This window comes from Alexandromys fortis, unplaced genomic scaffold (genome assembly GCF_014885135.2).
Source record: "Alexandromys fortis isolate MF-2015 unplaced genomic scaffold, M_Fortis_MF-2015_v1.1 scaffold_90, whole genome shotgun sequence".
Classification (NCBI taxonomy): Eukaryota; Metazoa; Chordata; class Mammalia; order Rodentia; family Cricetidae; genus Alexandromys; species Alexandromys fortis.
In genome coordinates, this window is record NW_026067985.1 from 7,082,443 (window position 1) to 7,105,069 (window position 22,627).

General features: G+C 45.5%; 2 protein-coding genes and 1 long non-coding RNA gene across 5 annotated transcripts in view; 2 read left to right on the forward strand and 1 right to left on the reverse strand.

Annotated features, from left to right (window-relative positions):
- Acad10 (acyl-CoA dehydrogenase family member 10) overlaps positions 1-3,043 on the reverse strand; it is a 40,157-nt gene extending 37,114 nt beyond the window's left edge. For all 3 annotated transcript variants that reach the window (XM_050159114.1, XM_050159112.1, XM_050159113.1), the window contains exon 1: positions 2,884-3,043. The gene's annotated coding sequence lies outside the window, so the exon portion shown is untranslated. The remainder of the gene's footprint in view (positions 1-2,883) is intronic.
- Positions 3,044-3,137: 94 nt separating this feature from the next.
- The window catches only part of Brap (BRCA1 associated protein), a 33,534-nt gene continuing 14,044 nt past the window's right edge, over positions 3,138-22,627 (forward strand). The window contains exons 1-6 of the mRNA XM_050159115.1: positions 3,138-3,424; positions 4,714-4,875; positions 5,984-6,179; positions 7,988-8,177; positions 15,868-15,981; positions 17,184-17,332. Of these exons, the coding sequence (XP_050015072.1) occupies positions 3,343-3,424; positions 4,714-4,875; positions 5,984-6,179; positions 7,988-8,177; positions 15,868-15,981; positions 17,184-17,332 (893 nt within the window). The 5' untranslated portion in view covers positions 3,138-3,342. The remainder of the gene's footprint in view (positions 3,425-4,713; positions 4,876-5,983; positions 6,180-7,987; positions 8,178-15,867; positions 15,982-17,183; positions 17,333-22,627) is intronic.
- Positions 17,339-20,049, forward strand: LOC126511734 (uncharacterized). The gene is made up of 2 exons (XR_007594770.1): positions 17,339-18,213; positions 18,249-20,049. It is a non-coding gene; the product is annotated as an uncharacterized lncRNA (long non-coding RNA).

Sequence of the window (22,627 nt, forward strand, 5' to 3'; positions counted from 1 at the left end):
ACCCAGGCTGCTGTGCAGGCTGAGACTACAGGCTTCTGTTACCACCTCTGGTTGTGTGTTGCTGGATCGACTCTGGCCTTTGTACACACTAGGCAAGCTCTCTCATGCCTCCAGGCCTTGGCACCTGCTGTAGACCAGAGCCCTTTCCCCTGCTTCATCTGCCTGGGGGAATTTCCACTCTTTTTACACCTCAGCCTTGCCTTCTTCCCTGGAGATTGTATTTCTTTTCCCATGCTGGATATAGCAGCTTTGGGGTGGGGTTTCCCCCACCTTCACCTTCATTGTTCTGTACCTTAGTGCAGTATTTACCCCATCACATGGTAACTGTTCTATCTGCTCCTGTAGCAAGCTCCATGAGGCAAGGACTGTCTTTTTTTTTTTTTTTTTTTTTGGTTTTTCGAGACAGGGTTTCTCTGTGGCTTTGGGGCCTGTCCTGGAACTAGCTCTGTAGACCAGGCTGGCCTTGAACTCACAGAGATCCGCTGCCTGCCTCTGCCTCCCGAGTGCTGGGATTAAAGGCGTTAATTATCTTTTAGACATCCATCCCCGGGGGCCTGATGCTGTTTCTAGAGTCACAGCAGTTCCTCTGGTGAAGTGAGCTGAAGGATGAAACAACTGGATGGACCAGAAAACAGCAGGGAGTGGGGATGCATGCACGGCTGTGCTCTTAGCACAAGGGAGGCAGAGGCAGGACAGCCTTGAAGGCCACCTCAGTCAAGGCTACACAGCAAGAAGAGGGAGAGCGCTGGAGGACACAGGGAGGAAAGAGTAGGGACACACCACAGGACTGACAGCCACAAAGAGCTCTGACAGCTTGTCCATTCCCTATCTTTTATACCAAAAAGAAGATTTATTGTCTCCCTGTCAATCAGAGGTTAGAATAATGTAGACTTACTGCCTGAATTATAATTTCATAAATAGCCACATAGTGCATTGTTATATATTACAGAGATGGCTTAGCAAAGACAGAACTGATACGGGGTGATCTTCTAATTTCAAATTCCGGCTCTGCTACCTACTGGAAGTAAAATCTTGGGGACAATACTCTATCTGTGCCTTAGGTCGCTCCTATGTAAAATGGGGCAGTTATAGTACCTATTGCCAAAAGGTGTCTCCATTACCTGCAGTAAAGAATGTAAAGCTATCGAGTTAGTACCTGACACACCTTTATCTGCCACTTGAGCTGGGGGTGTGCCCCAGCACCTTAGTCTGTGGGCTGTCCTCTGTATGCTACAAATACGCGTCGCTTTTATTGGCTGATGAATAGAACTGTTTTGGCCATTGACTTAGCAGAGTAAAGACAGGCAGGAAATCCAAACAGATATAGAGAGAAAGAGTAGGCAGAGTCAAGGAGACGCCATGTAGCCGCTGGGGAAGAAGGCCTCATGGGAAAATATAAACTGGTAGAAATGGGTTAATTTATAGTTAGGGCTAGTTAGTAAGAAGCTTAAGCCATTGGCCAAACAACTGTAACTGATATTAAGCCTCAGAGTGGTTATTTAATAAGCATCTGAGGGGACCCAGTGGGCCAAGAGAAACCGGTCCAGTGGGACCCGGCTAGATGGAGGAAAGTCTTCATCTTCAGGGTCACCATGACCTGAGGTAAAGAATGGAAAACTATCGAGTAAGTACCTGGCACACTACTTACCTACCACTTGAGCTAGGGGTGTGCCTCAGCACCATGGCATGTGCTTAGCGTGCCAAAGGTAGGTCAATCCTCAGCACCACAAAGGTATGTCTACTACTGACTGGGCAGTGGTGGCGCACACCTTTAATCCCAGCACTCAGGAGGCACAGGCAGGAGGATCTCTGTGAGTTCGAAGCCAGCCTGGTCTACAGAGCGAGTTCCAAGGCAGTCAGAGATACACAGAGAAACCCTGTCTCAAAACAAAACACAGAAAGGTATACCTACTACTGACACATGGTCACATGATGCGCTCTGAGTGGGTAGCTAGTGCACTTTCATATAAGCCAGGAGCTTTCCATAGAGGGGACATTTAGCAGTATCTGGCACGTTTTTGTTGATCACCAGGAGGAGAGAGTACTACTGACATCTGTGGTCCACAGACAGACATGCACCCCAAAAGGGTTATCAGGACCCAAAATGTGAGCAAGACAGAAGTTGGGAAACCCTGGCATTAACAGGGTGTGAGACGTAGTACATAGGATATAGCATAAGCTCTTCTATGTGTCGTGTGTTCCTGTAACGGATACAGTTTGGGGACAAGTCCTTTCTCCCACATTTCCTACACTATAGCATATACACAGAAAAGTAACCTGTCATGTTTTTTCCACATATGCATTGATTTTAACTGGCTTTTCTTTTTCTTTTCCTTGTGTGTGTGCTGGACATTGAACCCAGTGTGAGTGTGTGTGTTTACTGGACATTGAACTCAGAGCCGGTACCCCAAGCATTCTACCACTGAAGTACATTCCAGTGTGTGTGCTCACTACGGCAAATGCATGGCAGACAATTCTTGCGTTAGTTTTATCCTGCCACTATGTCAAGCACAAAGCCTTCAGCAGAGGCCCCTAATCACTGGGGAGGTGGAAGAGGCAGGAGGAGCAGAAGTTCAAGGACATCCTCTGCACCTTAAAGAGTTCGATCAGCCTGCGCTACACCAGACCCCATCTCAAAACAATCAAACAACAAACCCAAATTTAACCATAACATACAGGCTTCTCCCTGTCTCCACATGGCGTTTCATTTTACACGACCGTGTGGTGTTATGCATCGACTAGCTCAGATGGCACAAGTGTTGAAGGCAGTCCCGGTAGGGACTGTTTTCCACATCTGCAAAACTATCCCACAGGGCCCGCAGTGTCAGGCTCTCAGGGGTCATCTATGAAGCCCCTGCGCTCCTAACCAGCCCATCGCCATACCTGCATAAAGTTAAGACCTGAGGTCGAACACCCAGGAAACCAACCAAAAAGCCTGGAAGAACCTGGCCGGAGAGTGGGCGGAACGATAGGAGCGTGAGGTCGAACCCAAAAGAGGCCGCAACGCTCTGCACAGTCCAAGCACTCTCCCGGGACAACCTCGGAGCAGCTCAGCCAAGGTTGAGCCTGTGCGACGGAGGGCGCACGCGCGCCGGAGGACCGCGCCTCCTTCCTGCTGGCGCAGGCGCGTGCGCGACCCCGCGGGTCAGAGACGGCGGCCGGGAGGCGGAAGTGGAGGTTGTTGTGGCTCGGCCGGCTGCGCGAGAAGGCTACCGCTGCCGAGGCGGCGGCCGCGGCTCTGAGGCGGTGGCGGCGCTGCCGACCGCGGGCCGCTCGGCCTCTGGGCTCGGCCCGCAGCCTCCCCTCATCCCGCCGGGGCCCACGCCGACCAGCGCCTGCCCTATGAGTGTGTCACTGGTGGTCATCCGACTGGAGCTCGCGGGTCACTCGCCGGTCCCCGCCGACTTCGGCTTCAGCGCCGCCGGTGAGTCCGCGGCCTCGCGCAGGGCTGGCGGGTCGGCCGCCTAGGGGCTGCCAGGTTCCTCTGCTCGGCGTCCCCCTCGACGCTTTCGCTGCGGGACGCGCGGCCTGGGGGATGCTCTGCGCCTTTTCCAAACTGGCAAACAGGCCAGTAGGGAAATGATCTGCCTAAAGTTAGGTATAAGTGGGTGGAAACAGGGATTCGAACCCAGCTGGGCCCGAGAATCTGACGTCTTCCCCAGCCGCCGCAGACTTCCTTAGTGGGCCATTTAGCTTTGTCGTCGAAACATTACCTGGTGACATTGGTTCAGGAGTTTAGAGGCTCCCGAGGTGGAGGCAGGAGGACAGGTGAAACACAAGCCAGTCGGGGTTCCAGGAAAGCCTGTCCCAACAAACAGACAGAAAAAAAGGTGTGTGTGGGAGGGTGATTGCTTGGTGTGTGTCAGAGCTTCATCGTGCGGAGAATCAGATGTGGTCTCTAATCTGTGGCGTACGGAACAAATGTGATAAATTGATGGAAAGGGGAAACAACACGTCTTTAGCTTGGAGAGGGGAGATGCCGCTTTTTCAAGGGAAGTGGCATCACTGGACACTCCATGAGTCCAGCATTTGGAACCACAGTGGAAGATTGTGGTCTTACCGTGTTGTCCATTTTGTTACTCAAACGAGTATGATTTATTTCGAGATTACAAACATTTTTCAAGGGCTCAAAGTGACCCCTAGTTCTGGAAGCCAACTAGTCACTTACAGGTATCCTCATGGGCCAATCATGGAGTCATTTATGCAACAAAGACAGTGAGCATTTCTATGGCATGCTGGGTTGTGTGGGATGAGCTGGTCTGAACAAGCCTGGGGTCCACCTCGCCTCAGAGCTGATGGTAAGGGTATTTCAGTCATGCCTCTGGGTCTCTGAAATGGCACTTTTTCGTGAGACTTCCATTTTGGCCACAACATAGGCTTTCACTTTACTGGGTGCTACTCATGGTAGTTCATCTGGGTATAATCATCGAGGATCGTTCAGGAAGGCCCTTATTCCTGTGGGTTTAAGGACATGATTTTAGTAGAACAGCACCATATTTCTGAGAGTATTGTGGTAGACACCACTGATGGTTACCAGGGGTGGGGTGGGGGTGTGCTGTAGGGGTCCTGAAGGGACAGAGGCACATACTGCAAACTCAGTCTCACCCATCTGGGGAAGTGCAACAGACAAGGAGGAACCCTATTGATTGGAGTGCCGAGAAGGGAGGAGAATTTGTTCTGTCATCGGGTATTAATCATTCATGTGTTCTTCAGCTGGGGAGATGTCCGATGAGGAGATCAAAAAGAAGACACTGGCTTCAGCTGCCGCTTGTCTAGAAGGGAAGTCACCAGGGGAGAAAGCAGCAATCATCCACCAGCACCTTGGCCGGCGAGAAATGACTGACGTGATTATCGAGACCATGAAGGCCAGCCCAGGTATGCCCTCAGGAACCTGGCCTTGCTTTTGTATTGTGAGCCCATGAGGCTCACTGCTGGCTTCATATTTTATTTTCAACAGAAGATTTTATTTAGCACATACTGACCTTCTACAGTGTGTGGAGCTGAAGATGACCTTGAACTTCTAATTCTTCATCCATTGAATGTTGGGGGATTGTGTGTACATACCACTATATCCAGTTTATCTGGTGCTATGGCTCAGACCCAAGGCCTTGCGCATGTAGGCAAGTGCTCTACCAACTTCCTTCAGCATGCTTTTATTTTTTATCACTACTGTGCTCTGTGTGATTTTTGTGAAGCCATGTTTCATTTTCTTTTAAAATTTCCCCCCCCTAAATAGTACTAAGATTGGGTGCAGAGTTACACGCCTTTAGTCAGCCACTCAGGGCAGAGGCAAAATGGTTATTTAAACCCTGGAGCGTACAAACAGCTAACATAAGAAGAGCCTGTTTCAAAGGAATAGTAAAGAAAATAATTGATGGAGTGTAATGAAGTGGATTCTTCACTGTGGTGGGGAGTGCTCCCGGGGAGCAGTGCATCTGGGTCAGCTTGCCAAGCCCTCACTTCCCTGCAGCCCTCAGCTGAAGGAGTGGATGCGTTCTGCATCTCCAGCATAGGTGTAATCAGAACCGGAAGGTTTGGTTTTCAGAGTGCTCTGATTTTGGTCTCAATGAGGAGCAGGTGGTAAATGTTGCCTGTTTTGTTGGGGTTTTGCTGGATTGTGAGGTGCCCTAGTACTGTGTTGGGTTACTGCTGGATATGGGATGGGCCCTTCCTGTTTTTTTTTTTTTAGGGTGCTAACATAGTTTTACAAGGATGTGAAGAAATGTTTTTAGGCAGGGAAAGCTTTAAAGTTGAGATGTTCCCGAGCTCAGCATTTCTGTCAGTATGGTTTGTTTGTGTGTTATGACAACATTTCTATGACAGCCCGGGTCTACAGTCCTCTTGCTTCAGCCTCCAGTGTGCTTAATGCAATACAGTATAGCGTCTCCATCACAGTTCATTTTCCAGCTTGAAATTCTAAGTTTATTAGGTTCCTTAAGCTTAATTTCAGCTGTTTGTTATCTGCTAACTTTGCTTTTGTAAGATGAGTTGAGAGACACAATGGAAGAAAAGAAGTCTTCAACAGCCTCCCTGTCTGCGCAGAGAAGCAGAAAGCAAAACGAGTCGGTGAACACAGCCCCAGACTCCCCGTCCAAGCAGCTCCCAGACCAGATTTCCTTCTTCAGCGGCAACCCTTCCGTTGAGATAGTCCATGGCATCATGCATCTGTATAAGACGAAGTAAGACAAGCTCTGATTACCCTTTGAGTAGGGAAAGAAGTCTGTGCGACAGCCTACCTTTAGGACGGCGTATTAGAGTTCTGAAATGCTTGTTCGACAGTGTAGATTGGGCCAGAACTTTCCATACTTAAAAGTAAATAATGTAGGTGCACTTAAAGAATGCTATGGAGCTGCGCCTGGTGGCACACACCTTTAATCCCAGCACTCAGGCAGAGGCAGGGGGATCTCTGTGAGTTTGAGGCCTACTGGTCTAAAATTGAGTTCCAGGAAAGTCAGGGCTGTTATACAGAGAAATCCTGTCTCGGAAAAACAAAAACAACAAGAAATGTTTGGAAATATTCTGTTAGCTGTTAGGCATGGGTATTGATTGGGGAATTGAGAATCAAATGAGGTAAAGCACCACACGTCCTTGTCCTTACGCAACTGTACCTTAGCAAAGAAGCCAGCTAACTCATTTTCATTAGAATACCTCTTCTATGACTTTGGTTTTTATTTTGTTTTTGAGGGTTTTTGTTGTTGTTGTTTTTATCTTTATTTTGTTTGTGAGACAAGGTCTCACTGTGTAGCCGTGACTGGCTTAGAACTTCATAGAGATCAACCTGTAAATGTGTGTGTTACTAGACTTGACTTTTTACGCCTTTTCCTCTCCTTTTTTTTTTTTTTGTTTATTTCTTTTTGTTTTGTTTTTGTTTTTTTAAGCTTGCTTCTGGAAGCCCAAGGAAAGGAAGCACTTGAATAGATAAATACTTGAGCCTTAGGCTGCCTGGCTAGGATAATTGGTTATGTCTCAATGACTGTCCTTGCCTGAACTTGTTTCCCAGATCCCTCCTGGGAAAACAGCCAGTCATCAGGTTTGGAACCCAGCAGTTTTCAATTGCATTGTTGAAGGTTCCCTTTCTTCCCTCCCAAAAGTTTAGCTCGGCAGCACTTTTTGTAATCTTCAGTCACATCCTTGCTGAATTTAGAATTCTCATGTAGCTTTACAGGTTTTTCGTCCCCTAGAGCTCTCTTAAGAGAAATTCACAGTAGCACTGTGCTTCACAGTTATTCGACAGTATATTACTATTCAAAAATTAATATGTTAAAAGAATAAAACATGGTGCTGGAGAGATGGCTCAGAGGTTAAGAACACTTGCTGCTTTTGCAGAGACCTGGGTTCAGTTCCCAGCACCCATAAGGTAACTCACAGCCATCTTAACACTAGTACCAGGGAATCCCATGCCTTTTCTGGGCACCAGGTCTACATGTGGTGCACAGACATATCTATAGGCAAACACTCATATGCGTAAAAGTAAACCTTTTTTGAAAAGAAAATAAAACACTGAGTCTGGCTAGTATAGAATAAGGACCCGTTAAGTCATGATTGAAAATTCTGGAGAGGGCTGGGTGTGGTAGCAGAGGCAGGCAGATCTCTGTGAGTTCAAAGCTCACCTGGTCTACAAAATGAGTTCCAGAACAGCCAGAGCTGTACACAGAGAAACCCTGTCTTTAAAAACCAGAAGGAAAAGAGGAAAATTCTGGAGAAGAGCTTGGTGGGATGAATATACTCAAAATACATTGTGTGGAATTCTCAAGGATTTAATAAAATATTTTTTAAAAAGATTGAAAAACTCTGATGGAAGGTAATATGGAACTTAGTTTGCCTTAAAGTACATTGCAGACATGTGGAAAGATTCAGCAAACTCACAAGTTGTTTAGGTTGATGGTGAAATATTAGCTGTTTTATTTTTTCATATTTTCTTGGACAAAGAGTTGTTTGGTTAGTGTTCTCCAAATTCTTCAAAACAATTTCATTATCATCCTCTTAGTAAGATGATCTCCTTAAAGGAAGATGTGCGGCGTAGCGCCATGCTGTGTGTTCTCACTGTCCCTGCCACCATGACCAGTCACGACCTTATGAAGTTTGTCGCCCCATTCAATGATGTGATTGAACAGATGAAAATCATCAGAGATTCTACTCCGAATCAGTATATGGTGCTGATCAAGTTCAGTGCACAGGTAAAAGTTAAGATGCTAGATGTCGCTCTGTTGCAGACATGCTGTTGTTACTGTGATGCCAGCTGTGTGTGTTTCAGACCTCGAATATGGTTATGTTTCCTTTAGGGAGTGGGCAACTGGTTGTGGCCCCATAGATATTAGAAATGCAGTTACAGTGGTTCTTTCATTTTACAGGGTCTTAATGTCTAGCCCTGACTGGCTGGTACTTGCTTTGAAGACCAGGCTGGCCTGGAACTCACAGAGATCTGTTTGCCTTTGCTTCCCAGTGTTGGGGCTAAAGGTGTGCACCACCATACCCAACAACAAAACCTAAGATGACCAACCAGCCATGCGTTGAAGCTAGGCTCTTCTGATAGTAGTTAGAGGCATTAACCATTGTTCCTCTAGTCTGCAGTGCCACTATTTTTAAAAATAAAAAAATTGCTTATTGTTAACTTTTGTGGCCCTTTGATTTGTCCCATCACCTCACACATGCTAAGTAGATGCTCTGCCCCCGAAATATCTCCCCAGCTCTTTTTTCCTTTTCTATGTTTTGAGACAGGATCTTACTAAGTTGCCCAGGCTGCCCTTGTAGCTCAGATAGGCTTGTGATCTCGTGCCTCAGTCTTCCCTGTCACTTGATGACAGACTTGCCCCACACCTGACTCATGGTTTCAACACATCAGCATTGTGTTTGCTTATCCTGTGGTTATTAGTCCTTGGTGACATGGAAGCCCACACACGTCTACTACAGTCGGTGTCATTGTGCTAATTGTCATTGTCCCATTTTCATTCTGTTCTCAAGATGATCTTTAGCTCTTTAGACATTTTAGAAAATAAAATCATTTTTGTAAGATTTTTAAAAAAATTTTTTTAATTAGGTGTTTTGTTTTGTTTTTTGTTTTTTTTTTTTTTCCAAGACAGGGTTTNAGCCTGTCCTGGAACTAGACCAGGCTGGCCTCGAACTCACAGAGATCCGCCTGCCTCTGCCTCCCGAGTGCTGGGATTAAAGGCGTGCACCACCACCACCCAGCTTCTTTTTAATTTTTTTTTTAAATATTTATTTATTTATTTGCTGTGTATACAATATTCTGTCTGTGTGTATGTCTGCTGGCCAGAAGAGGGCACCAGGCCTCATTACAGATGGCTGTGAGCCACCATGTGGTTGCCGGGAATTGAACTCAGGACCTTTGGAAGAGCAGGCAATGCTCTTAACCTCTGAGCCATCTCTCCAGCCCTAATTTTTTTATTATGTGCCCGTGTGTGTGAGTGCAGTGACCGTGGAAGCCAGAAGAGTGTGTCCTATCCCCTGGAGCTGGAGTTACAGACCTCCTGACATGGGTGCTGCAAACTAAACCCTGGTCCTCTGCCAAAGCATCTCTCTACTACTGAGCCATCTCTTCACTTCCCAGTTGTAGTGTTGAGTGGTCGACAGTACAGAGAGGCAAACCAGTGAAAGAACAATGATGTCCCCAGATCTGAAAGCGCCTGTGCAGTTTGAACTAGGAAGGTTTATCACATCTTCCCTTCATGGACTGCCATAAGCATGCTGGTTTGTAAGAGTATGTGTGTCTGTGGATGAGTTCCTAAGGAGCTGTCCCAGCTTTGTTGTGTTTTTATATCCTGTGATATTTGTCCACTGAAGTTTGACCAAGTCTGTCTGTGGAAAATTAACTTCTCTTCCCTCCATGGTCAAAGGTTTCCTCCAGATAAACTATCCCATCCTGCGAGTTTACAAATGTGTGTGTGCCACTCTGATGGGTCATTGAGGTTTGTGAGTAAAAGGGAACTCATGACACAGGCTTCCTTGTTCGAGAATCCAGAGTGAGATTACAGGAATAGAATTCAGGTTGTTAGGCTTGGAGGCAAGCGCCTTTACCCACTGTGCCATCTCACTGGCCCCTATATACAACCTTCACAAGTTACATTTTATTTATTTTTTATGAATATGTATTTGCATGTTTAGACACGTGGAGATCAGAGGATAACTTGCGTAGAGTTTTCCTCTACCATGTGGGTTCCAGGGATTGTGAGGCTTGGCATCTGATACCTTTACCTGCTGAGCCATCTCCCTGGCCTACATATATATATGTATATGTGTGTGTGCATATGTATATAACCATATATATACACATGTGTGTATATATGTGTGTGTGTATATATATGGTTCTTTTTTTTACAGGGAGGTTGTTTTTTGTTTGTTTTTTTGTTTTGTTTTGTTTTGTTTTTCGAGACAAGAATTTCACTGTGTAGTTTTGGCTATCCAGAACCCACTTTGTAGACCATACTGTCCTTAAACTCACAGAGATCTGCCTGCCTCTGTCTCCTGAGTCCTGGGATTAAAGGTGTTTGCCACCACTACTGGGCTAATTTGTTTTGTTTGTTTTTTGAGACAGAGTTTCTCTGTAGCTTTGGTGCCTGTCCTGGAACTAGTTCTTGTAGATCAGGCTGTCCTTGAACTCACAGAGATCTGCCTGCCTCTGTCTCCCAAGTACTGGGATTAAAGGTGCCACCACCACCCGGCTTGTTTTTTGTAATTTTAAAGGCAGAGTTGTCCAGACTGGATTGGAATTAACTTTGTATACCAGAATGACCTCAAACTCACAGAGATCTACCTGCCTCTGCCCCCAAAGTGTTGGTGTTAAAGATGTATACTACCACACTGGGCCCCATATATGATTTAAAAAAAAAAAAAATACTCTTATTTTGAGACGAGGTCTCCTGAAAATCACTGTTTAGCCTAGGCTAGCCTTGAACTTTCAGACACACACCTGGCCTCAGCCTCCTGACCTGGGTTTTATAAGCATGAACTTAAATGTCAAATTTGGGCTTAGGACATTTTCTAATTTAGTTCTGTGCCTTTTCCTTTGTAGTATCTGGTAATCATAGTTGTAGACACTGTAAAGTATTGCTGCTATTACTGACTTACAAGCAGTAACTGTCCCCTTACCCACACACATGTGTCCTACTCCCAGGGACTGAAAGTGGCCTCATCCATCTTGGTTATTGATAGCTAGTGGTGTCACTCTAATTACTAGCCTCTCTGCAACCAATTTCCTCACCTTTTAAACAAAATATAGGATTTTCATGCCTCTAGGGGATACCAACGAAGACACTGCCTGCCTAGAATGCAGAACCGTGAGAACAAAGCTGTCAGTACAGAGACCCGTGATGTTATCACTGTTCTTAGTACTACACATGCTTCCAAGTCTAACAGCTTAGGGAGCCACTGACCCACTATCTCCAGAGTGCCTCAAAGTATCGGTATTTTGCTCATATATACGTCTGTGCCCCACTTGTGTGCAGTGTCTGTGGAGGCCAGAAGAGGGCATCACATTCCCCTGAAATGAGTTAAAAATGGTTGTGAACAATGTGTTGTTGAACCAAACCTGCTTCCTCTGAAGAGCAGCCAGTGCTGTTAACCACTGACTGAGCCATCTCTTTAGCCTTCCAAACACATTTTTAATAACCCTGGTGGTGGGGTATTTGTAAAGTCAAATTAACAACTGTGTGCTTTTATACTTAGAACTCTGTACTGAAGGGGCCCACAGAACAGGTGCAAATAAGATCCAGCTAGTCACTTCCCAGAGTTAGATCAGAAGTGTCGTGTGAAGATTGCAGCTGGAGTACATACGCAGGCAGCTGTCTGTGTTCTTGCTCCCCTCTTTTTTCATGAGAACGAAAAATCTTCTGAATAGTTTGTAATTTCTGTTGTCCCTAACCATTTACTGTGTGTGTGTGTGTATGTGTGTGTGTGTGTGTGTGTGTGTGTGTGTATTGGCAGTCAGTTCTCTCCTACTATGTGGGTCTCGGGGATCAAACTGAGACTTGGTAGCAAGTGCTTTTACCCTCTACATCATCTCGCTGGCCCTTGTTGCCTTAGCTCTCATGGAGGTTCCTGAAAATTTAGAAATCAGTAGTGTGACCTTTAGGAAATTCAGTCTTTAATGAAGGAATTTGTAAATCATCAGGGCATGGAAGCAGAAATGGGTGGGACAGGTGACTGTTCCACAGTGTGGCAACGCTTTCTCCCTGGTGTGCTCAGTCAGAACTGCCTAGCACTCTGGTCCTTTTAAAAAGTCAAAAACAAAACAAAACAAAACAAAAAGTCAAAAAACACTCTTTGGGCTGACGAGGGAGGGGAACTTGATGGGGGGGGGGAATGGGAGGCGGTGGCGGGGAGGAGGCAGAAATCTTTAATTAATAAATAAATTTAAAAAAATAAATTAAAAAAAAAAACACTCTCTGCCCTGCAGCTGATGACTGTTAGCAAGGAAGCCCTGATCATAATGGATTAACCTTTTCCTGAGTTTATTTCATAGTTAAAAAAAAAAAAGCTAAAAAGTAGAAGTTGGAATTCTTGTGTTTGGTTGTATATAATTCTAACCTTTTGTCTTGTTCTGAGATAAGGTCTCCCAGTATCATGAAACTTGGAAAACTTCCTCAAACTTGGAAAAAAAATTCAGATTTATTTAATTTTCTTTGTATGAATGTTGTGCCTGCATGTATGACATGCACCATGTATGTCCTTGGAGCTCAGAAGAGGGCATCGGCTCCCAGGAACTGGAGTAAGGATGGTTGAACCACCACTTGGTGCTAGGGAATCAAATTTGGATCCTCTGAAAGAGCAAGTGGTGTACAGCCATACCACCCTGAACCTGCCTGATCTCGTCTTAAAGAGCAAGTGCTCTTCACCCCTGATCCATGTCCCTAGTTCCTGCCCTCAGAATCTTTTTTTTTCTATTGTTTGTCTCTTTGAGACAGGGTTTCAAAACTCTGTCTTAACTCTCCTGGGACTCCAGTCTGCCTTTGAACTAGCAGAAATCTACCAGTTGTGTGTGCCACCACACAAAGCTGCCCTCAGATCCTTTGTTTGTTTGTTTGTTTTGAGACCTCATTTCTCTGTGTGTCTCTGACTGTCCTGGAACTCACTCTGTAGACCAGACTGACCTCAAACTCACAGAGATCCACCTGCCTCCTAGTCTCAGAGTGCCAGGATTAAAAGCATGCACCACCACAGCTGGGCTTCTCAGATTTTTTTTTTTTTTTTTTTTTTTTTTTTAAGTTTTTCAAGACAGGGTTTCTTTGTATAGCCTTGGCTGTACTGGAACTCACTCTGTTAGACTAGGCTGGCCTCAAACTCAGAGATCTGCCTGCCTTTGCCTCCTGAGTGCTGGGGTTAAAGGGGTGTACCGCCACTGTCCAGCTGCCTTCAGAGTCTGTCCAACTTCCTCAGCTTCCCCTGCGCTAGCATTTTACCTAGTCCCACACGGCATTTTAACAGTGTAGAGTTTTTTATTCTGTTTAGTTTAATAAAGGGTCTCCAGCCTGCATTTTTTAGTACCTACATTGTAAAGAGGATGCCAATGTGTTCACATTGGAGATTTCAGGTGTTGACAGTATCATTTCAGAAAGAGGTACATTTTGGCTGGGCATGATGGTACATGGTAGTACATGCTCATAACCTCATCATAGCAGAGGCAAAATGACCAGGAATTTGATGCCAGCGTAGGCTGAATACCCATAAAATAACAGCAAAGCCTGTTTTTCTTGGTGTGGTAGTGCACACTTGCCATCTCCAAACTCAAGAGGGTAAGGTTACATGGTCTTGAGTTTAAGACCAGACCAGGGGTACAGTAGTGATGTCTTTCATATAGCAACAAGCCAAAAGTACATTTTTTTATTATTACTGTTTTGGTTTTTCAAGACAGGTTTTCTCTGTGTAATATCCCTGGGTGTCCTGGAGTTTACTTTGTAGACTAGGTTTAATTTTTTTTTTTTGCCATGTGTATGCAGTACACACAAAGACCAGAAGAGGGTATTGAGTTTCCTGGAGGCAGAGTTACAGCTGGTTGTGGGCCATCTGGAAATAATGCTGGAGAATGAACCCAGGTCCTCCAGCAGAGCAGTATGTGCTCTTAATTGCAGAGCCATCTCTTTAGCTTCTGTGTTTTAGTTGTATTGGTGTGTGTGCAAGCATGTACACGTGCTTGAAATCATGCTACAGTATGCATGTGCAGGTAAGATTATAGCTTGCAGGAGTTGCTCTACCATATGGGTTGCAGGGATTGAACTCATATTGTCAGGCTTGATGTTGGCCACTTTCACCTGCTGATTTATCTTGCTGGCCTCGAAGTATATTTCTTTGATATAGATGAATAATGTCCTCAAAAATACAATAATGTGAATCGTGTGCATTGGCTTTAGTCTTATGCTCAACCCTTCTGTGAGAAGTCCTGTCATTTGGTGAGACTTACAGAGCTCGTGATCCACAGCTAGTTAGTGCCTTGTACTATAGAAGTTGAGCTAAGGGCTAGAGAGATGGCTTAGTGGTTAAGAGCATTGCCTGCTCTTCCAAAGGTCCTGAGTTCAATTCCCGGCAACCACATGGTGGCTCACAACCATGTGTAATGATGTCTGGTGCCCTCTTCTGGCCTGCAGACATACACGCAGACAGAATATTGTATACATAATAAATAAATAAATATTTAAAAAAAAAAGAAGTTGAGCTAAGCCTCCTCCTAGCCTGACTGCTCCTTTAGGAAGTACCTCAGCCTATGAGATCCACCTCCTCATCCAAGTGTTTTCAGGAAAAGTCTCCAGGTGAGGTCTCTTAGTGTGAAAGAGAGTTGTCCCATTACACAACTGAACTTGAAATGCAGAAAAACAACATCATAATTGACCATCCTTTTTCAGGGCTCAGCTCACTGACTTATATGAAGAAAGGATAAATAACCAAAAATCCAAAATGTGGGGCTGGAGCAAAGAGAAAAAGCCGGTCTTGAAAAAACAAACAAAAGAAAACCAAAAATCAGTGAAGTTGTCTTGTTGCTTACTACCACACCTGAGTTGGGTTTGGTTTGCCTTTACCTTACTCCATCACAAGAGAACACAGCTCAGTGTTAAAGGCTGGTTAGTCTTTTACCTCTTTTTAGTTTTTCGAGACAGGGTTTCTCTATATAGCCCTAGCCTGCCAGTAACTCACTCTGTAGACCAGGCTGGCCTTGAACTCACAGAGAGCCACCTGCCCCTGCCTCACGTGCTGGGATCAAAGGTGTGTGCTGCCACCACCTGGCTGTTTGTTTTTCTTTTTTTTTTAAAGATTTATTTATTTATTATGTATACAGTATTCTCAGTGCTCTGCCTGCAGGCCAGAAGAGGGCACCAGATCTCAATTCAAATGGTGTGACCCACCATGTGGTTGCTGGGAATTGAACTCAGGACCTTTGGAAGAGCAGGCAGTGCTGTTTTGTCTTTTTTTTTTTTTTTAAGAATTCTTCTGTGACTGTCATCAGTTATAATTTAGTTCCAATTTTAAGAAGTCTCTTTTCTCAGCTGCCACAAAAATGTTGGCTCATAGGGAAAGAAGTGCCCAGAAATGTGTTGTCTTTGGCCGGTTTAATATTAGCAATGCACAGGCAGAGATGCAGAGCTCTGTAGACTCAGTGGCTCCAGCACATGCCTCTTGTAGCTTTGCCTTCTTTTCTGACTGTAAACGTAGGAGCATGTGTGAGTGGAGAGAGATTTGCTTATTGTTTTTCGAGACAGGGTTTTTCTGTAGCTTGGAGCCTGTTCAGGAACTCACTCTTGTAGACCAGGCTGGCCTTGATCTCACAGAGATCCACCTGCCTCTGCCTACCCCAAGTGTAGGATCACTACCACCCAGCTGTAACCAGCTTTTATTTTTGCCTCTCCCCGTCGGTGTGCACAGGCTGACGCAGATAGCTTCTACATGGCATGCAATGGCCGCCAGTTCAACTCCATTGAAGATGACGTTTGTCAGCTGGTCTATGTGGAAAGGGCTGAAGTGCTGAAATCTGAGGATGTAAGTATGAAGACTTCTTGGGTCTGAGGAGAAATGTTGCCAGTTGGTATAAGATTGAATATTAAGATGTTTGAAGAAGCATCCAGAAAGGCCTTTCTGTGGAGATTGAGAGGAGAGACGGGTTGGGGAGAAAAGCAGAATATGGAGGGACCAGATGACAGCTGTGGTGGGTCTTTTGGGCCGAGAGAATGTTGACAAATTAGATGGTAGTGCTTGGTACACGCTAACACATTTGCTGTGGCGTTTCTAAAGCTGCGGGGTTTAAAATGGAGAATCCTAGCACTCAGACTGAGGTGGGGGCAGGGGCGCATGAGTTCACAGGTAGTATGGCAGTTCAAAGCTAACGTGCTATATTGCAAGGCCCTGCTCCAAAAAACAAAATGGAGAGTTATAGCTCATTTTTAAAATGTAGGAAATAGGTGTGATGGCACATGCATGTTGTCTCAGCACTCAGGAAACAGAGGTAAGGGACTGGTGAATTGGAAGCCAGCCTAGGATATGTAACAAAACCTTGTCCCCATCTCAAAGTTTAGTAGAAGAATCTGCATTGTTGAGATTATCCCAGAATAGTGGGACACTGTTGGAGCAGAAAGAAGCATTTTCGTTCAAAATATTAACCCTGATCTCCTTCCTAATATTTTGGGTTTGAGATTTTTTGGGCTTTTTTTTGTTTGTGTGTATATATATAATATATATATTATATATATATATATAAACAAAAAATATATATTCCTGCCTGTCCTGAAACTCTTTGTGTAGACCGTGCTAGCCTTGAACTCAAAGAAATTCACCTGCCTCTGCCTCCTAAGTACTGTGATTTAAGGTGTGTGCCATCATGCCCAACCATATGTCTTTTTCTAAAAAAAGAGTTCTAGGGCTGGAGAGATGGCTCAGTGGTTAAGAGCATTGCTTGCTCTTCCAGAGGTCCTGAGTTCAATTCCCAGCAACCACATGGTGGCTCGCAACCATCTGTAATGCGGCTTGGTGCCCTCTTCTGGCCTTCAGGCATACACACAGACAGAATATTGTATACATAATAAATAAATATTTAAAATAAAAAGAGTTCTGGGTAAGCCTGGTCTAGAGTGGGACTCTGTCTTCAAAATGAACAGTAAAACCAATAGGAAGTCTCTTCTTTAAAGAAGATGACATAGGATGAGGGATGGGATGAGGGGTGGGCCTTAACCAGATGTTTCCTGTAGGGCGCCAGCCTCCCTGTGATGGACCTGACGGAGCTCCCCAAGTGCACTGTCTGTCTGGAGCGAATGGATGAGTCTGTGAATGGCATCCTCACCACCCTATGCAACCACAGCTTCCACAGCCAGTGTCTGCAGCGGTGGGATGATACCACGTGAGTGCAGGGCCTGTCCCCACTTGTGGGGCCTTATGGTCTCTTCCCAGAGTCCAAAATAGCCATCAGCAGACACTCCTTGTCTCTGCAAAGCCGGGATTGCATCAGGGACAAGACCTTGATCTTTCTCCTTGCCCTCTAGCAGTTCTTGTGGAAACTGTTATTTATTTATTTATTTTTTATTTGTATGTATATACATGCAGGTACCCAAGGATGCCAAAGGCATCAGATCCCCTGGAACTGGAGTTAGTGGGTAGTTGTGAGCTGCCATGTGGACACTGGAAATGGAACCAAGGTCCTCTACAAGAAAGGACTCTTATCCACCAGGCCATCTCTCCAGTTCAAAGTTGTTCTTTAAATACCAAGACCTTTTTAAAAATTTTTATTTCTCCTTACTTGTGTGTGCACACACCTGCTCGTGTGCCTTCATGTGCTTCACATTGCATGCAGGATCCTATTGAGCAGAGAAGTGGAACTGAGTTACAGATAGTTGTGAGTGCTTGGCATCAATTCCAGGTCCTCTGGAAGAGCAGCCAGTATTCTTAACGTTTGAGCCATCTTTTCCAACTGACAGAGATCCACCTTTTTCTGCCTTTAAGTTCTGGTACTAAAGGTTTTGCCACTACACCCATCACTGTGTCCTTCTTAGTGCTGGTCCAAAATCACTGTGCATTTTCCCAAAGCAGCATGGGTCCTTTCCTCCTAAGAGCCATAAATGAAAACTCATACCCAATCCTGTTACAGTATGGTGGTAGCAGGAGGGTCAGAAGGAGTAGCCAGGCCTAGACTCACCATGTTGCCAAAGATGGTTTAGAACTTCTGATCCTTCTGCAACTGCCACCCACATGCCTCGATACAGGTTATGTGCAACTACCACCCAGGTGCTGGGATACAGGTGTGTGCCACTACCACCCAGGTGCTGGGATACAGGTGTGTGCCACTACCACCCAGGTGCTGGGGTACAGGTGTGTGCCACTACCACCTGGGTGCTGGGATACAGGTGTATGCCATTACCATCCACGTGCCAGGATACAGTTGTGTGCTGTCACCCTGGATTATGTGAAGTTAAGAGTCAGACCTGTGCTTTATGTCTGCAAGCACTCTACCAAATGAGCTGCATTCCCACCCCAACATGTCACTTCACTGGGCTGCTGATGGCCAAGCAGCCAGTAGTCACAGCAGTTACCAGGTGTGCAGTACACACATATGTGTCCTCCTTAAAGTTCACAACAGCTTTGTTATAGTTGTACTTGCTTCAGAGAACAAAGTTAGCGAATTGGTGCCTGGACCTTTCTTTTTCTTCCTAAATATTTTCTTTCCTTTAAACTACACTGTGGTCGTGAGGTGTAGCTTGAAGTTAGAACATTTGTTGCTGGGCAGTGGTAGCACACTCTAATCCCAACACTCAGGAGGCAGAAGCAGAGAGACAGGTGTATCTCTGTAAGTTCAAGGCCAACCTGGTCTACAAAGTAAGTTCCAGGGCATCCAGGGCTACCCAGAGAAACTTTGTCTCAGGAAAAGTTAGAACATTTGCTTGGGATGCCCAAGACCCATGACTTGATTTCCAGAACTACAATAAATTAATGAGTAGACAGGCAAATCATTTTAAAAAAGTAAATGAGGGGGAACAGAGATGACTGGGCAGGTAAAAAGACTTGCTGTGCAGGCATGAGAACTAGAGTTCAGATCCCAGTACCCACAGGGTAAGTTGAACATGGTTTTGCACACACATGTAACCCCAGCACTGAATGGAGGCAGAGACGGGATTGCTGGGGCTTACTGGCTGTCAGACTAGCTAAAAACATTTTAGCTAAACTTCCAGGTTCATCAAGAGACCCTACCTCAAAGAAGTCTGGGGGAGAATGATAGAAGACATTCAGAGTCTTCGTATGCATGCACACATGCGCACATGCACACACACGTGCATGCACTCAAAACCTGTGCTGTGGAATTTAGTGTATCTGCTGGAAGACAGTATCAGGTGATAATTTCACCCAGGACATGTGATTATACCTGAGATCACAGCCTCAACAGATATGAAGGAACAGTGTGCAATCTTGTGACTGGACATTGTAGGTCCTGGCCCAGCAGGGCCATTTAAGAAGTGATGTCCTGGGCCGAATAAGGTGGTCCAGCAGGAAAAAGCTCTTGCTTCTACACTTGACAGCCTGACTTTGTCATGGAGAGCCACATTGTGAAAGGAGAAAATACTCTTATATAAGTTGTCCTTGGACCCCCACATGCATATAGATATGTATATAGACAAACACAATTGCATAATTGAGATGAAGGATACTGAATTACATGTAGTCCTACATGCCTGTAATCACAGCAAGTTGGGTATTAGAGACAGGAGGATACAGTTAAAGGTTTGAGGGCTAGAGAGAAGGATGGCTTAGCAAGGAGTGCTTGCTGTTGCAAAGGATCCATTATTGGGTCTCAGTGCACTGGGTAGTATACAAACACTTGCAACTCCAGCTTTAGGGGAACGAAACCCTTTTCTGGCCTCTGTAGGCACCTGTATACATGTGTGTATACATGTTGCACACACAAATAAAAATGAGGCATTGTTCGTGACTTACGCCTTCATCACCGGATACTGGTGACACATCAGCACTTGGGAGGCAGAGTGGATCTCTGAGTTCTAGGACAGCCTGGTGTGCAGAGTGAGTTCTAGGACAGCCAGTGTTACGCGGTGTCTTGAAAAAGAAAAGAAAGAAAGAAAGAAAGAAAAGGGTAAAACTAAGAAATTGGACAAATGAATCACTAGGTAAAGACCTGATGCCTGATCCGCAGGAGTTTCATGTTGGAGAGAGAACACCAGTTCCATAGAACTGTCCTTTGACCTCCACACACAAATAAGTAGGTTGATTCAAAAGCCAGGTCACATGTAATTCCATAATTTGGGTTGTAGATTCGAAGATAAGAGTTTCAGGGCAGCTGGGCTACAGAGTGATCCCACCCACACAATGAGGTGGCAGCCAAGCACGGTGGCCACACCTTTAATTCCAGGGAGGCGGAGGCAGCTGGATTTTGACAGAAGCTTTAGTCATTCAACACACTTGATGTTTTCATAGATGGTGTGGAATGCCAAAATTCCTGTAGCATTGTGTGCTACAGGAGTTTGGTTTTGAATATTTCCCCTGGATTCTTCTACATGGCCTAGTCAGAATTAGAGCCTGGTATTAGTTTGTTTTCCTGTCCAGTGTCTGCTACAACCACTACACAGGCAGAAGGATCACAGGAAGCTACTGTCTACCTGTGGCGGCTGCTCCATCCAACCCAGGAGTCATTTCTCTCTTTTTTTTCTTTCTTTTTTAAAGATTATTTATTTATCTTTCAGCTATGAGTGCTCTACCACTCAGAAGAGGGCATCAGATCCCACTATAGATGGTTGTGTGATTGCTGGGAATTGAATTCAAGACCTCTAGAAGAGTACCCAGTGTTCTTAACTGCCAAGCCATCTCTCCAGCCCTCCAGGAGCCATTTCTATCCCTAGTTCCCAGTTTCTTTGTGTGTGTGTGTGTGTGTGTGTGTGTGTGTGTGTGTGTGTCTCCTTTTCCCTTTCTCTTTTTCTCCCTCTTTTCCTGACTTCCCTCTGTCTCTTTTACTTTCTCCCGTCTCTCCTTCTCCCTCCCTCCTTGCTAAGTACAGTTCTGCCACTAAGCTCTCAGTCCCTGTCTACCTGTTTTAACTAAAACAAGGTCTCAGGTCTAGAGATAAAGTTCAGTTGGTCAATCCTTGACTAGCATAGAAGCTGGGCAAACCCTAACCAGGAAACCCTGGGCTCCATTCCTAGCACTGCCTAAGCCATATGTATGGTGCATCCCAGTACTAGAGAACTGAAGGCTGGAGGACCCAAGTTCAAGTCATCCGGGGCTACATAGAAAGTTTGAGGCTAGCCTAGGCTATATGAGACCTATTTGAAAAGCAAACAAGGAAACTAGAGAGATGCTGAACAGTTAAGAGCACTTGCTGCTCTTGCAAGGACCCAGGTTTGGTTCCCAGCATCCATGTTGAAAAGCTCACAACTGGCTGTAAATTCAGTTCCAGGGAATTCAGTATCTTCTGCTCTCCTCCATCACTGTTTCACATGGTGCATATAATATGCTCAGGCGTGAATGCACACACATGCACATAAATTAAGTCTTTAAAAGCAAAAACAAGCCCTTGCCACTTGTAGCTGAGGCTAGCCTTGAGCTTATGCAGTTCTCCTGCCTCTCCCCAGAGTCCTGGCCCTACAGGTGTGCAGCACTGCACCTGCCCGTCTTCAGTACTAAAGGAAGTCAGATGGCCCGTCAGTGTCCTCCATGCTAGTGTGGGAACTTGGCCTTCATGACCTGGCCAAAGAATGAATGGATGCTCGCTACACCTTGAGCTTGCTGGCAGTCCAGTCAGCTACAGCTGTCACATTGACCCATCGAACAAAACATACTGATGACCAGTATTGAATATTACTTCATTTTGAGTATAATAGAAAAGGTTTACCCCAGTTGAACATGGTGGTACAAACCTGTAATACTAACACTTGGGAGGTGGAGGCAGGAGGATCAGGAGTTAAAGGTCATCTTTAGACTGGACTACCTGGGGTAAGGAGTGCCATGTTTGTCTGAAGAGTGGCTCAGCAGTTAAGTACACTGGTTGCTCCTGCAGGAGACTCAGGTTAGGTTCCCAGTACCCACACTGGGCTATTCATAGCCACTTAGAATGCCAGCTCCAGGGGTCTGATGCCCTCTCTTGGCCTCGATGGGCATACACATACAAATAAAAATAAACCTTTTTAAAAATTGGCTGGGATCAGGATATGGTTGCAAATACATTTAACCCCAGCAGTCAAGAAGCAGAGTCAGAGATCTCTAAGTTCCAGACCACTTGGTCTGCATAGCAAGTTCAAGGTCAGCCAGGGCTAGTGAGACCCTGTCTCAAAAAAATAATAATAATAATTGGCTGGGTGAAGGAGGAGCAGAAGGAGGGAAAATATGAGCAAAGAAGTCAGGACCACGAGGGGTGCACCCACCCACGGAGACAGTGGGGCTGATCTATTGTGAGCTCACCAAGGCCAGCTGGACTACGACTGAAAAACCATGGGATAAAACCGGACTCTGAATATGGCGGACAATGAGGGCTGCTGAGAAGCCAAGGACAATGCCACTGGGTTTTGATCCTACTTCATGTTCTGGCTTTGTGGGAGCCTAGCCAGTTTGGATGTCCACCTTCCTAGACCAAGATGGAGCGGGGAGGACTTTGGACTTTCCACAGGGCAGGGAACCCTGACTGCCCCTCAGACTGGAGAGG